The sequence below is a fragment of the Ips typographus genome, linkage group LG11 (genome assembly GCF_016097725.1).
Source record: "Ips typographus isolate SLU linkage group LG11, UJ_Ityp_2.0, whole genome shotgun sequence".
Lineage (NCBI taxonomy): Eukaryota > Metazoa > Arthropoda > Insecta > Coleoptera > Curculionidae > Ips > Ips typographus.
In genome coordinates this window covers 10,034,388-10,049,119 of record NC_138432.1, presented here as the reverse complement: position 1 = coordinate 10,049,119, position 14,732 = coordinate 10,034,388, and the positions used below count along the sequence as shown (strand labels likewise).

Below are 14,732 nucleotides of genomic sequence, written 5' to 3'. Positions count from 1 at the left end.
ACACACGTCGGAGATTGATCATCTTAAGTACTTTTGACACTACTTGTAATTTTAGGTAAAATTTAATTAGGTTAGTGTGTTTACTTTTTTTTGGACGCAGCCATTCGGCAAAAGCTTTCAAGCTGATGAATTACTTTTATTTTTATAATGAATGCGGATTGATTGTGAAACCAACTTACGTGCATCCGTTACATTTTGTCGGTATACAACCGTTATGTAACGCATTATAGCGTGTATAATATCATCTCGAATGATTTACTTGGGTCTTAAGATCCCAACAACATCAGCATCTGGCTCTGTGGACCACTCAAGTGGAAACTTTCATTTTCTCTACGTACTTCAACTGGGCCGATAAAAGACTTATATTATTAATATTTTTAAAGTGTGTACGGAATCGATTATATTCCCAAGAAACTTTTATAGTAAGAAAGTGCTGGTTAACCAAAGAAATTTCACACTAGGAGCCGCAAGACGAATGTCGGCATTATATAAAATTTGATGGGAGTCATAGCCGAAAAATGCCCCTACTAGCCGATTTTTCATACTTTTTAAGTGACATTCTATAAAACCTAAACACTATAAAAATTCCTCGGTGTATTGTTCAACTCTTCGATCATAATGTACAGCTTTAATAATCTGGTAAGTACCAGGCTAATCTTTAATGTACCAAACAGCAACTACAGAGTGCTTTTCCGTAGACCCTGCTACTATTGCTGCCGATTTTCACCGCCCCCACCCCAACCACAGAATTTTTAACCAAACTTATCAAACTTAGGCTTCTGGTAACACCTTCAGGATACGGCAGACCTTACGGCCATTACGGTCCTCAATGTGGCTACTTTCAAAATCAACATCATCGACCAGGTGGTTTCGGTTTACAGTCAGGGTCACCCTTTGCAGGAGGATTTCCCTTACGTCTACCATTTGGCGGGTGTCCTAATAACGTGCAACCGTATCCAGTACCAGTGGATCAGCCGATTCCGGTTCCGTTTCCCCAACCGGTTCCAATTCCGGTCGATCGGCCTTATCCCGTGCAAGTACCCAGACCAATTCCAGTTCCAGTGTCGCGACCCTATCCAGTACCAGTGGATCGACCAGTTCCTGTACCCGTTCCGGTTGTGGTTGATCGGCCCGGGTTAATCGGGGGGAATAATAATTTCGGTTATGGTTTTGGTAGTTACCGAAGATATTGGTGATTTTGTGATAATACAGTGTGTAGTGTTTATAAGTTAATTGTTTGTACTTTTGGTAAATAATTAAAAAAGTGTACCAGATTGTTTCTTTTTTTTGAATATTTTTTCCTAATCACCATATAAAATATGGTTTTTGTGACAAATAGGTGAACCTAAGAATGTGAGTGTTGTAGAAAACAGTACCATTTGAACACAAACAGTTTATTCCTCTAAAAAATAGATACAATTTGACTTAAACTAACGACTAGAAAACAACAAATTGTCTATTTCATTTAGGGTTCAGTCCCATCCGTGGGGTCCTTGATGAATCTCGATGGGTCCATGGTGAGCTACAGTTTCAATGTGTGCATGGATAGCTACTGGGACCTTTTTCTTAACAATAATAGGGTGGGGCACCGGCACTGGGATCTTCTTCACAATGTGGAACGGTACTGGTACGGGTACTTCCACCTTGACTGGTTCTGGGATGTTGATATGAACCGGAACGGAAACGGGAACAGGGATGGGTTGATCGACTTGGACGGGCACGTCTTTGTACACTTTGACTTCGTAAGGGACGTTAACGTGCACTGGATAGGGCCTGTCAACTGGCACGTCTACTGGAGTTGGCACCTGGATATGAATATTATGACAAAATTCTCTGCAAACCAAGCTGGATTGAGCACAAACCTGTACAGGAATCCGTCTCTCCACTTGGACCTGGTAAGGTCTGGGCACTGGTACCCCGATACGGTGCAATACGGTCACGTGGCGCTGAACAGTATGCCCTAAGTGGTAATGGGGTTCGGCGGAGTGTAGGTCTGGCCCACCTAATGCTCCAGCTGGTCCGACACCTATTGCTGGACCACCTGCTGTGAATGGTACTCCCGGACCTGAGGCTACTTGAAAACCTGGGCCAGAACCTGCTATTGGTAGACCTGGTCCTGATGCTAACTGTATGGCTGGTCCAGCTGCTGATAGAGCTGGGCCAGGTGCACCTACAAATCCTGAAGAAGCTACACCACCAGCTGAAGCAAAACTGGACGCTCCTAAAACACGCAACGTTATTACATAAGTTTCCAAAGTTTTTGTAATTGGACCTACCTGCAAAAGCACTTGCACTAGACTGAATTTCACCTTCGAGAGGCAATGAAGGCACTGGAGGAATATCCAAGTGTCCGCCGCCAACTTCCAAGCTTCCGGATGCGATGTGGCCATGGGTCAAACCCCTTTTGGATTTTTTCCCAGGGGCGGCCCAAGTCGCCGCCAGGCACAGAAGAAGGACGAACGCCTTAAAAATAATCACAACCCTTATAATCAACTTAAAAGTGAATCTAAACCTGACTTACTGTGGCTTTCATTTTGCCCAAATATGGTAAAATCGAAGATGTGCAGAGGACTCGAGGAAGACTGATGACAGTTTCCGAATTTTGCGTTTTTATAGTAAGTCGATTTTCGGGTGGGACATTAAACGAGATGTTTCCAAACCGGCTGCTTTCTTTATTTAAATCAGTGCATCGTATATACGTAACGTCTTCGAGCCTAAGGGGGTACCAAAAAGTCGATACGACACCGGTTCTTGCCGAATTTCGGGTTTCCGCCTTTATTATAAGGTTGTGGTGTAGTTTTATGCGTGTTGAACGAAACCAAAAGTGAAAATAATGGATTATCAACTTTATGTCGTATCTGAGGAATTTCATCTTATTGCCCAATTCGATTAGGATTAAAATATAGCAGTACTGGTTAGGTGATCGTTGTTTAATTTCGGAATTGATTAACTAGAGTAAAAAGGTTTTTTCTTGAACAATTTTATTGTAAATCTTTGATCCATAGTACTCACAGGGTTCATCAACTTCCTGTACGCAGGAACTGACAAAAACCAAAAAATTTAGTACTGTTTTTGACACGTACAGAGTGGCCTAGGTAAAGTTACCACCAGAATTTATTACTGAAACTTTAATATTTTGTACTGTCGTACCGAAACATTATTGGAGCAATACACTTTTTTTGTTTTCTATTAAATGATAACAGACGAAGAACGACGAGTGAAACTATTCACGTTTTGAAAATCCCATATAACAGGATATAAGTATCATTAACAACATTGGTGTTGTCACATTTATAATACAATAAAGTGTAAGTGGTAAGTCTTCACCCAGATTAGCTGAAATGTTACCAAATTTACATTATATTTAGTTACATTTCAAGCATCTTTATTAAGTATCAAAATTAGTTCTGGCTGAATCCTCGAAATTACGAAGGACCTAGCTATCAACCTTAACAACATATTATACAGAGTGCATCATTAATTCAGTAGGTTTTTTATAAAATTTGTAGAGTTGAGAAGCTCGAACTTACTATACGAACTATTTAAGTATCTTCCAAATTGATAAGAAAAATATTAGTCTCTAAACTATAATTTTCATATACCTAGCTAGTATCAAGTTGCAGATTGCTTCCTATGTCTGAATTTGAAACCAAAAGACAGGTTTACAGAAGAAATTTGAAAGAAGAAATAGATTTTTCAGTAAGCCAATAAAGAAGTGTCTGCTAGCTGTTCAAGACTATTAGCAGAATTTTTAATTTATGGTAAATTTAAACCCCACTTAGCATAAACTGATTTCACTAGCTATTTTACTTCATTAAAAACAAAACCATCATTTAGACTCATCAAAAAACAGTAGAGACTATTTCTATAATTATAAAGTAAACGAAAAAAATTTTCAAGTTAGAGCGTTTATTATAATATCATTTACATAAATTTAAACAAACTTTAAAATACTAATTTCACCACCATCCACTTGAGTAACTCCTGCCGTAGCTCAAACCACCTCCGTAGATCGATCCGTAACTCCTCACTGGTACTGGTACTTTAACGGGTACTGGAACGGCTACGGTTCTTGTAACTGGCACGGCCACTTTCTGGATAACTGGAATTGGTTGAGCTACTGGTACTGGTACCGCAACTTTTCTAACGACGGGTACGGCAACGGGTTGGGGCACGGGTACGGGAACGGCTACTGGGGCGGAATAGCTCAATCCGGATGAGTAGAGACCGCCAGAGTAACCTCCAAGTCCTCCCGAGTACCCGCCGAGCGCTAAACCTCCTGAGTAGCCTCCGAGTCCTAGACCGAGAGATTCGCCGTAAATACCCCGTTTCTTGACAACTTTAGGGGCATTTTCTCCAGCTTGGACATGGACTGCTACGAGGGCAGTAATTAAGATTGCCTGCGAATGAAAATTAGCAACCTTAGAAAGATTTGGTGTAATGATTCCAATACTACTTACGATTTTCATGATGATTGGAGTGGTAGTTCAGCTACTGATTGAATGATGCTAGTCAGGGCAGTTTTTTGAATCTTTATACTCGAAATCAGACCTTGACTGACAACCCGCTCACCCCGGAGTTTTGGACTGGCCAGTGGCGTACTGCGCCACTGGTCAGTGAGCCCCGAGGGCGCAAATTTGCACAGCGCGCCTCTGACTCTGTCAGGTGTTTTGCAGACGTTATGCAAAAGCCGAAAATTGGGGAAATGTGTGCAAGAATGGGGTCATTGCATTGCAAGTTTTGGAGTTATGTAAAGAACTGGTTCGATCACTTTTAAGATCGACTCTATAATGATTACGAGTCGTCCTTAAGAAATTATAATAAGGAAGATTTATGGGATTTCGTCGTTTTTTAATTAATTCTTGTAGTAACCCCAAAATATTTGTTATTGACATGCTTTTGACAAAAATCATTGCTTTGAAGTAAATGTCATGGATTTATGATGATTTTTGGTTTTAATATAAGGATCTAATCCAATATCAATTAGGAGATACAGACTATCTCAAGAATTATATTTGGTTATAGTTTTTTATAAGTATATCGGTTTTAAACTGTTTAATACTAATTTCGTTTTTAGGGTAATCTTTAGGAAGTCTCTGTATTTGCGTTAAATCGTTTAATATTTAACATTATAATTTATTGTAATAGTTGGTCATTGAGACTCCTTGTTTTTGACAATTAGGTGAATGAGCATTTTATGTTTTGGAATCTCTCACTGTCTGTGGCTGCCATTAATGCTATTAACGTTCGACAGGGCTGTTATTTCATCAATACTGACACCTATTAAGGTCACTTATGTAAGAAATAATGCCCACGGTCAAAGTATTGTCCTTATAATGCCCTTAGTATCTTAATTACTATTAAAACCTACACTGTTTAAGCCGTCAAAATTCATTAAGTATAAAAAGTAATCGAACTTACGAAACCGGAAATTCAAAAAACCTCTCTTTGGTAACCGCGACGGGAAAAAAAATGGACCATACGTCTAAATATCATAGAAAACAAAAGATAGAGCACATTTCAAGCTTTCTAAAAATATCTCCACATGAGTTGATTGATAACACCGTTTGGCCGATCTCGAACTAAGTGACAGCTACCTGTCATTTTGACAGCTGGATTGGATTTCCCGTCCCCAAATTAGTCGAAAATGAGTATCATCAACCCTAGTGAAATCGGATTGGTTTTGACGTTATTAGCTGTCAAAGTGACAAATTAACAATAATGCATCTTAAGCGTTTTTTATCAAAACAACACGAGTGAAGGGTGGTTTTTGACTAATTTTGGGGCGCCCAATCCATTGGTGAAACCACTTTTTTGATATCTCCACAAATAACCCGGAAATCGCCAGTGTCTCGAATTGAGTGACAGTTACTGTCATTTTGACAGCTGGAATGGATTCCCCATCCTCAAATTAGTCGAAAATGAGTACCATTAAGTTTAGTGAAATCGGACTGGTTTTGACGTTATTAACTGTCAAAGTGTGACAGAATAACAAAAACGCGTCTCAAGCGTTTTTAACCGGAACAAAACGGTTTGTTCTCCTCGCGCCAGGATACAAAATTAATAATATGCGAGCGTCTTGGAAAACGGAGGCGCGAACGACAATTTGCGACGTTGCCAAGTCTCATCATACCACCCATGTTTTGAAGCAGTCTATGTTATGTTTTGAAATGTGATTAATAAAAATAAGTAGTTTTCACCAATATCATCGAATAATCTAATATAGAAGTGTGTTTACGTTACACTATACTGCAGCTATAAATATAAGATATAAAAGCAATATGTTGATTTAAAATGGTAGGAACTTCTATTAGCGGGTATGGCAACGCCGCGGTACAAATAGTAATTTCTTGTTTACGTTTTGTGGTGTATCAGGTGGATTGGGAAAGATAAAAAGAAAATATGGTGTTTGAGTGTGTATCTAGCGTGCCATAAACTAAGCCGATTTCATCCAGACTTATCATTTTCTGTAAATTTTAGATTTCCTGCAAATCCAGCTCTGGTTGGCACTTTTGGGTCTTGATGAAAATCCTGTAATAGGGAAAAGAACTGCAGTTTGTTCAGATCATTTTGATGCCACAGACTTTTACTATCGTAGTGATAATGTTTCCAAAACCCTTGAATCCATTTTTATTTCAAGACAAATCCAGGTAATTTTTATTAATACATTTTGCACATTGTGACAGTTCTACAATAATGGCCGCATTTATAAGTGCAAATATTAGCTATTGAAAGAGAAGCCTCTAGTATTACTTTAATAGATCAAGCATTTTTTAGTACTCTGGCAAAAGCAATAATAATTTATTAAAAATAGCAGGTGCCTAACTAAAATCATTATAAAATTGGCAGATACCTCTAAAACCCTCTCGAAGATAACCAGATAATTACCAGAACTTGCTTATTGCTCCTAGATAAGGTACAGGATAAGGTTAGTTTAGTTTGCTTTTTCGTATTTGTACTAAAAACTGGTTCTACTCTGTACTCTACTCTTCTCTCATACTGCTTATATTTATTTACAAACTGTCTCTTTTCCAACACAAGTGATTAAAATAAAACCAAACACTTAATCAATAACATTATTTAATTTATCACTTTTCTGTTTTAAAAGTAGGTACAAAATAAATAGCAACACTGCATTGGACTTATCCTATGGTGTGGAAATTTCAAAATTATTCGCAGTTCTTTCTATTGATTTTTGAATAACTTGAAGCTTCCATAACGATACAATAGTGCAACTGACTATTTTGATCACCAACAACAGCCACATAAGAGTTCTCCATGTAACGTTGTGAACTCTAATCTAAACGTAACGTAAAGCGTGAGGTGGCAACGTTGGAATTGGGGTTCCGAATCCCGATTGTGGTAACTGGTTACCGTAGGCCCGTTCCACGCTAACCTGAGACACTGTAGGGGTGGCGTAGTTCATTCTGAGTTTCAGTGGTCGTACCATAGAAGTAGGCATTCCAAAGCCTGCTGAGCTTGGATTAAGTCGTTCATACCCATTCTGGTCTGTAAACATTCTAATGTTAGTCACCCTAAAGGTTGTAATACTAATTAACTACCTTTTAAGGGTTGTGGTTGTGGACTGGGCACTAAAAATGGCTGATTGAATTGAATTCCACCAATGGGAGCTGTTCGTCCGCTTAGGTTACCCGGTATTACCGGGTTGGGTGGTTGACTGGGCGTGGCTGCAGGTACTAAGTTAGGACTAGCGGCCAAGGGAGGAAATAGTGGTGAGGTTCCGCTAGGGCGTGGTTGTTGTCGTCTGTCTGAGTAGCCAATTCCTCCAGAACCCAACGCAAACGCTCCTATAAACAAAAATATTAGCACATTGAAATCAAGAGGGCTGTCAAACCACAAACCATTTCCAAGATTGATGACTCCTAGAGAACCAGACCCTAAAAACACCGCTCCTTGGGTGGACGGCACGTTGGCAGCTGCCGCGTTAACAGGCACAGCAGGAGGCGGCTGTAACGGGATAACCGCGGTGCTACGAGGCTGGGGCGGCACCGAATCAGACGCTTCTTGCACTGGCTTCTCGACTGAATTGGACGAAGCTACGGGAACCACTTTAGAGTTACCGCCCCCGAACGGCAAGAACGAGTCGATTCCTAGCGAGTAGAGTTCTGCGTCGGACAAGGGCAAGTTTAGGGTCTCAAAGGGCGGATTAAACTGCAAACCTCCCGTTGAATACGAATAGCCCCCCAAGATAGGTGCGCGTCTACTTCGGTCCGATTCAGCGGTAATCAGGTGTAGCAAGGCCGTGCCAATGAATAGTACCTGTGTTGATTAGTTGATTAATTATATTACAAGGTAAAGTTTCTGCCAATGCCCACACACCCCAGTTGTATAACCTTACAGGTATTGTAATAATATAAAACAATAAAAGACAAATGCATCTCATGATATATCACGATTTACTGAAGGTGTATTGTTGTAGTAATTGTTTCTTCATACGTTTGTTGTTACCCATTGGAAAGTCGTACAAATCGTGATTCTATTTTACATAAGACCGAAATAAGGGTTTTCAACCAAAAAGTGTTATTATAGTACTAAGTACTGGTAGGTTTGATTATACAAGGGTGGAAATTTTAAATATTGATACGAAGAGAAAGCTGGTTAGATAACCGGTTCAGTGTACAGATGTCCCTAAAATTAAACCTGTTCCATTTTGCTTGTAATAACGATTGCGACACGTTTTGAACGCACTCTGATTGCTTTAAATACGCAAATATACAAAAGAAGGATTAATTATTATTACCAGTTAATTCGAGTATAATTGGAGTACGTGCGGTTATTGTTATTATTGTTGAGCAAGTTCAATTTTGGTTTCCAATTAGAACCTCACATTTAATAGGTTTTTACAATGTCTACTCTAAGGACTGCATTTAAGTAATTACTAATTAGCCAGTCAGTACACTAAGACGTAAAGATAACAATTAACTCTGACAGATTTTTACCCATATATGCGTGTTATGATTTTACAGTTCAGTTTAATTGCTACTGATTATTTATTGAAGTGTGCGGTAAATAATAGAATTACCAGGCGTAGGGGCAACACCCACAAGAAATAATTATTATGTGATGTCAATTAATTACTGGAATTGGAGAATGTACTTTATTAGAGAAAGTCCAATTTTAAAAAAAATTTGTTCGACGTACATTTAACAATTACCGCTTCATCACACTTTCTTCCGTTTTTTGTTTAATCATTATTCATGCAACACTGCACTCTAAACCTGTCAAAAGTGACAGAGGTTTGCCTCGAGTTTTATATAATATAGCCCTGAAGTTTCTGATGCAAATCTTTCACTCCTTACAACATGTTCATTTAGTGAGAAAGCAGAGGCGTTTTCGAGACACAGAATATGCTACCATTAAGTAATTACTTTGACAGTTTGGATGCTGAGGCAACGTTGCATGCATCTCTGATATAAACTTAATACATCATCGATACGATGCAATTAAGATGCAATATCCGATTTCACTCTCAGATCCTCGATACCGTTAAAGGTCGCCTTAATAACATGGGCTTTCTCGTTTAATTGAGCACCATTTTAATTGGCGTGTGTAATTTTGTGGTGAGCCTATCACGGGAGGCGGAAATAACCATGAATAAACAATACATTTGCGTAAAAGCAGTGCACAACCTTCTCGTTTGCCATTGAAAGAGCCATTTTTATCGGTCCAATAACGCATAAATTTGTGTTTAGAAAAAAAACCTTTCATCAGGGATAATTAGGTTAGATTTCCTCATTGAACAAGGACATTCCCATAACTTTACAAATGTGCAACCAAGTCAATATGGCCGTCTCTGTCACTTATAGTGGTGTTGACAACTGACGTTTCAAACTTTCACGACGTAATGGTCGAATATTATAATGGTTCTTGACCAATTTACGACTTTTGATGGGACACCTGCTGTAGCTTAAAAGAATTTAAATTAATCAGTAATGAGCATTTTCTATGTAAAATGCTTGTTACAACATTTTAGTGTTTCTGAAAGTGCGTTAAAAATTACTAAAGAAAGCCTGATGGTTTTGTATTGAATATCATTTCAGCAGAAGTAGAGAGTATATTTTTTTAAATATTGATAATATTTAATAATGCCTGCATAATTTTGAATCCCAAATTATATTGCGACTTGGCAACACCTTTATATGATTTAATTTACACTCTTGAACAAACATTAAACATTGTTTGGCTCACTCTGTATGTATAAACCAGGAAAGTTTTAACTTGACTAACAAAATTGAAGCAATAAAGATTAGAGAGAATGTCTCTTTGCCGCATTTGTTTTAATCAATATAATGTGCAAATCAAACCTGATGACCCTCGACTCAATATCAATCCAAAAAAAAAAAAACATTGATTATCCATTAAAAGGCACTGAACCTTCACCTCATCACAATTTACACACAAACACACACAAGGAAATTAGGCTAATTACCGATCTCATTTTTTCCAGTTTGACAGTAACTAACTAGCGAACTGTACTCCTTCAACTAGTTAGTGATATTGTTTGATATTAGTTTATATACCCCCTTCACTTTTAAAGTGATACAGTGTCGAGAAAATATACGTGTAGCTATTGTATGCACCTGCCCCTACACACCATTACTATACAGAATTTCTTCGTCCATTTCACGCGGTCGCTCGCATTCAAATCGCTCAATTGATTGAGTTTGTACAGTGTGATGGGTTTTTTTTTTCCACTTTCTTTCAAAATAGGTTTTTATGTCCCGGAAATACCGGACGTATAAAAATTTGAAAGTGAATGTCGTTGCAACCGCACGCTTAGTGCACGTTATTGAAGAAATTATAACCGAAAAAACAAGGTGGTTTATATAAAGGGTTAAATTAGAACGTGACCCAATTACCATATGTCAATGGTTTTTGCGGTGGATTTTATGGTAATAAACTTGTCCACATTTGTTATTACGATTTGATTTTTTTTAAGTTCGAAGGTCCCTTTATAACGATAAGTTACGTAAAGAATGTGCATTAAAAACACATTTAAGCTGACAACGAATTAATTACTGTCCGCACAAAAAATATGTTCTATAAAGTAAAAGTATTATTGGGTCTCGGTGGGACACCCTGTATGTACATACACAATAAAAAATGATCCATATATTGTACCTATAAAATATGTGTGATAGATTGCAATGGGCGTACACCTTTAACCTTTTTGCAATACAATTTAGTTATTACCATTTTAACACCCAAATGGGTTTGAATAAAAGAGGTGCGCGCTTTATTTTGTTATTCTCTTTCTATTTTAGATAGTTAGATGCAAAATCAAATTAGCGGTTCAATTTAGGTCGGTTTTGTGCAGCTTGACAGTTTACAAATAATATATTTACTTGTTGAATGTTTTATCTGATTTCAGATCTCTAATTCGTTTTAAACGGCTAATTTGAATTTAATCACCACCACATGGCTAAAAGAGGGCAAAATTCAACTCGTATTCAGTCGAAAAAATATACAGGGTGGTCCAGTTTGAAATGTCATTAATCCACTATTCGATAGTCCATCAAAAAATAAGTTGACATGCATTATGTCATTTCGCTGAAAAACGATTCCTAAGGAAGACACAGTCCTCCAAAATTTAGTTAAAAAAATCAGACTTTTGGAGCAATTTTGATCAAATTTTGAACAAGCAGGTACTTATGAAGTGAATGCTCGTTATGTGATGTAAATGACGTTGTCAAACTTGTTAAGTTGCATAGATACAGGGAGATGGTTCATTTTTCCACTCTATTTTCAACGCTGACTCGATATTTCCCAAAATTATAGTTTTTTAATTTATTTGTTCAATTTAAAAAAAATATGTATTTCCTGTAAAATTTTGATTCAAAATTCCTTTTACGACTTAAACGAGATTACGTCTTAAAACTCAAAAAAAAAGAGGGATATACGGAAAGACAATAAAAATAAATCTACAATTGGTTTATCCTTCAAAAAATAAGTTGACATGTTGAAATATGGAATTTTTAAACTGAAATTTGGGAGACTGTAGCTTTCTTAGGAAGCATTTTTTACAAAATGACATAATACGTGTCTACTTATTTTTTGATAGACTATCGAATGGTGAATTATTGACATGAATTAAAACTGGACCACCCTGTACAATTAAACGTGTGTGGTTACCATTTTACAACATTGATTGACTAGGACAAAATTTGTACAGAAACAATTGAAAGCATTATAGTCAATTATTTAATTGGGTCATTCTGAAAAAAATCAAAATAAGGCGTCTCCAAACATTAGTAAAATTCGTCTAGAACATATTATAGTCGAAACGTCTTACGTCTAAATAACATTCACCCCTCCAGTTTCTGAATTAAAAAATGAGAGCAGTGACAGGATTACTTTAAGGGCTGGCGAGAGGGGACACACCTGGTGAAGTCGAGAATTACAATTACATAGAAAAAAAGCAATAAAAAAAAGTTGATAAGGACGATTTTTGTATGCACGTTCAGGCTGGAATCTCTACTTCCATTGGTACGGGTAGCACGGCCTCGGCGGTGCCGCTTTCGGATTTCTTCTTCTTCTTTTTGGCCGCCTTCGGATTGGCCGAACTGTTCAGCAGCGTTTTTAGTTCCGGGTCCGTTACAGAGTGTTCCGATTCGTACAATTCGGGTTCAATTGGTAAGCCTGTGATCTTGTGTGGACCGTTAGGCATCAGGAGTACTGTGAACTTGTACTGGGCAACAATTTCACCTTGAAATGAAAAAAACAGCTATAAATCTAAAGGTATTGCTTGGTTTTAGTAAGTTGAGGATTGTGAGTCATTCAGAGTTGTTTAATCTTCAAATTTAAAATCAGAGGGATCAATTGGAGTTTGTACATTACTCATCATGTTTAATTGCACTAATTGACTTGTTACAAAATTAAAAACCACTTACTAGGCTTCTCATATAGAACTTGAAAGGGTTCCACTAATTTATTCTTAACACACTCATTCACACCCATTTTAGCCTTGGTCTCATCTTCAAAATACCTCAGATTGAAGGGCATATTACCATGTTTAGCCCTGACCTAAAACAATTATATTATATATACCTTACATTGAAAACTCATAACAAAGTTAGTTACTTCAGTGTAAAACATTCGTGAAGCCTTAAGTTTCAGTTGATAAGTTTCATCAGTTTTCTTGTAAATTGACACTCTGGTGTCAGTTTCTTTCCCTACACCTTCTCCAGTACTAATTAACACATCCATTGCATACACTTCATGTTTATCAAGATCAAACTTTTCATGCTCTTTTTTCTGGGCATCATTAGGGTTCTGCAAATGATCATGATTTTGAAATTTTTTCACTAAAAACCTATTTAGCAACCAGTACCTACCTGAATAATGGTCTTCTCACAATCAATTTTAAATTGTTTCAATTGGTGACTGAGCATGCCCTCTACAGGCTTACACTTGAATGATTCGGCTACTTTTTGAACCGCATCGGTAATGGCGTAAGTCTCATTACCAGGTTTCAGTAACCTTAGAGCTGCCTGAGAAGCGTAATGAGCCGCTAATATCGCGTCTGCTTTCCTTCCTGTTAATTAACTCTTAGATATGGCTTGGCGGTTTAAGTTAAGTTTACCTGTGATTTTTTTGTCAGGGGCTGCCCCCACCACTACAGTATGGGCCACTACTGCAATAAAACCATCAATATGGGCTCCCAAGTCCCTAAAACCAAATACTGATTGCAATTCATTGTTAAACCTACTGAAATTTACTTATAATAAACACACAAGTCATAGTTGATTGTTCAATCATTTAAATTCTGTAGGATCAATTGGATTTTTGTTATAATCATTTTTAACCACAGTCAAACCATTTGAATGTACTAATTAAGAGTGCTTACACTTTGGCAACATCTCCTTCCTTCAGGATATAGTCAGGCTCACTGGGCAGTGGAGAAAAATGGCATATACAGTTATTAACAGACACGCAAGTAGGAAAGGCAATTCCTTTTTTCAGCTCCTTTTCCTTTTTAAAAACTTTACTAGTTTCTTCTGTTAATTGCTGGTCACCAAATTCACAAATTTCTCTCACAGAAGCTCCAGGCACACATTTGCCCAGTACAATTTTTAAAATCTCTGCAACACAAAAAAGTATTTATTGGTCAGGAACCAGGTTTTAGTTTGTGAATGAGTCAGTGAAGGCAACCAGGCCCATTTTCATGCTGTTACAACTCACAAACTTTGAAAACATCAAGGAAGCCCTACTAAGATTGTTACAGCACTAACCATAGAAATAAAAACAGTATTTAAATAATTAGTTCAAAAACCACATGGCATTTTGACCACTATATACAAGCTCCATATGGACTAGGCATTGTGTTTAAGGGCAGGCAAAGAGAGGCGCGTGGACACTCTTTAATTGTTAAAAATGTATTTAAGTGACACTCACTATTAACGAGCTCTCCTGCCATTTTATATTTGGTAACGACCAAATCTTCGGCAATCGTTTTTTCCACCACATCTTTGTCGTCCGCCATGTTTGCACTTTTACCATGGAAAACCGGAAAACCGCCGCGACCACCACATGATCCTTGAAGTTTGAAGTTTTATACTGTCATACTGACAGATGTGACAAATACCGTTGACTTTGATGACAAATATGTTTTAATTTATTTTTCGTTGCCATACGTTTGAATTTTATATTTATTTTGTCATCTCTTAGCTGAGATTAGAAAGGAGTTTGCCAAATAAGTTTTTTCCAGACTT

At 37.6% G+C, this 14,732-nt stretch overlaps 5 protein-coding genes across 5 annotated transcripts; 1 reads left to right on the top strand and 4 right to left on the bottom strand.

Annotated features, from left to right (window-relative positions):
• Window positions 1-32: 32 nt before the first annotated feature.
• Window positions 33-1,274, top strand: LOC145735115 (uncharacterized). The gene is made up of 2 exons (XM_081988864.1): window positions 33-639; window positions 699-1,274. The coding sequence occupies exons 1-2, from the start codon at window positions 619-621 to the stop codon at window positions 1,194-1,196; spliced, it is 519 nt and encodes a 172-aa protein (XP_081844990.1). The 5' UTR covers window positions 33-618; the 3' UTR covers window positions 1,197-1,274.
• A 104-nt stretch (window positions 1,275-1,378) lies between these two features.
• On the bottom strand, window positions 1,379-2,675 carry LOC145735113 (uncharacterized). Its single transcript, XM_081988861.1, has 4 exons — window positions 2,522-2,675; window positions 2,277-2,463; window positions 1,863-2,221; window positions 1,379-1,805 (listed from the first exon to the last, which is right to left on the bottom strand). Exons 1-4 carry the CDS (start codon window positions 2,531-2,533, stop codon window positions 1,473-1,475), a joined length of 891 nt encoding a protein of 296 aa, XP_081844987.1. The 5' UTR covers window positions 2,534-2,675; the 3' UTR covers window positions 1,379-1,472.
• A 1,217-nt stretch (window positions 2,676-3,892) lies between these two features.
• LOC145735116 (uncharacterized) lies at window positions 3,893-4,618 on the bottom strand. The gene is made up of 2 exons (XM_081988865.1): window positions 4,461-4,618; window positions 3,893-4,400 (listed from the first exon to the last, which is right to left on the bottom strand). Exons 1-2 carry the CDS (start codon window positions 4,467-4,469, stop codon window positions 3,960-3,962), a joined length of 450 nt encoding a protein of 149 aa, XP_081844991.1. The 5' UTR covers window positions 4,470-4,618; the 3' UTR covers window positions 3,893-3,959.
• Window positions 4,619-7,063: 2,445 nt separating this feature from the next.
• LOC145735214 (uncharacterized) lies at window positions 7,064-10,605 on the bottom strand. The gene is made up of 4 exons (XM_081989029.1): window positions 10,451-10,605; window positions 7,863-8,280; window positions 7,563-7,808; window positions 7,064-7,509 (listed from the first exon to the last, which is right to left on the bottom strand). The coding sequence occupies exons 1-4, from the start codon at window positions 10,457-10,459 to the stop codon at window positions 7,301-7,303; spliced, it is 882 nt and encodes a 293-aa protein (XP_081845155.1). The 5' UTR covers window positions 10,460-10,605; the 3' UTR covers window positions 7,064-7,300.
• Window positions 10,606-12,204: 1,599 nt separating this feature from the next.
• Window positions 12,205-14,576, bottom strand: LOC145735210 (proliferation-associated protein 2G4). The gene is made up of 7 exons (XM_081989023.1): window positions 14,416-14,576; window positions 13,868-14,102; window positions 13,604-13,689; window positions 13,356-13,555; window positions 13,102-13,293; window positions 12,912-13,044; window positions 12,205-12,726 (listed from the first exon to the last, which is right to left on the bottom strand). The coding sequence occupies exons 1-7, from the start codon at window positions 14,501-14,503 to the stop codon at window positions 12,482-12,484; spliced, it is 1,179 nt and encodes a 392-aa protein (XP_081845149.1). The 5' UTR covers window positions 14,504-14,576; the 3' UTR covers window positions 12,205-12,481.
• Window positions 14,577-14,732: the final 156 nt, after the last annotated feature.

Excerpts from the sequence above, each read along its gene's own strand:
- LOC145735115 (XM_081988864.1), top strand. The coding sequence starts at position 619 with ATGTACAGCTTTAATAATCTG. Across the intron at positions 640-698 it reads TGTACAGCTTTAATAATCTG|ACCCTGCTACTATTGCTGCC; the intron begins GTAAGTACCAGG and ends GCTTTTCCGTAG.
- LOC145735113 (XM_081988861.1), bottom strand. Across the intron at positions 2,222-2,276 it reads TAGTGCAAGTGCTTTTGCAG|GAGCGTCCAGTTTTGCTTCA; the intron begins GTAGGTCCAATT and ends TGCGTGTTTTAG. Across the intron at positions 1,806-1,862 it reads AGAGACGGATTCCTGTACAG|GTGCCAACTCCAGTAGACGT; the intron begins GTTTGTGCTCAA and ends ATTCATATCCAG.
- LOC145735214 (XM_081989029.1), bottom strand. Across the intron at positions 7,809-7,862 it reads AGTCATCAATCTTGGAAATG|GAGCGTTTGCGTTGGGTTCT; the intron begins GTTTGTGGTTTG and ends TTTTGTTTATAG. Across the intron at positions 7,510-7,562 it reads ACAACCACAACCCTTAAAAG|ACCAGAATGGGTATGAACGA; the intron begins GTAGTTAATTAG and ends GAATGTTTACAG.
- LOC145735210 (XM_081989023.1), bottom strand. The coding sequence starts at position 14,503 with ATGGCGGACGACAAAGATGTGGTGGAAAAAACGATTGCCGAAGATTTG. Across the intron at positions 14,103-14,415 it reads GGCAGGAGAGCTCGTTAATA|AGATTTTAAAAATTGTACTG; the intron begins GTGAGTGTCACT and ends TTTGTGTTGCAG. Across the intron at positions 12,727-12,911 it reads AGTTCTATATGAGAAGCCTA|GTGAAATTGTTGCCCAGTAC; the intron begins GTAAGTGGTTTT and ends TTTCATTTCAAG.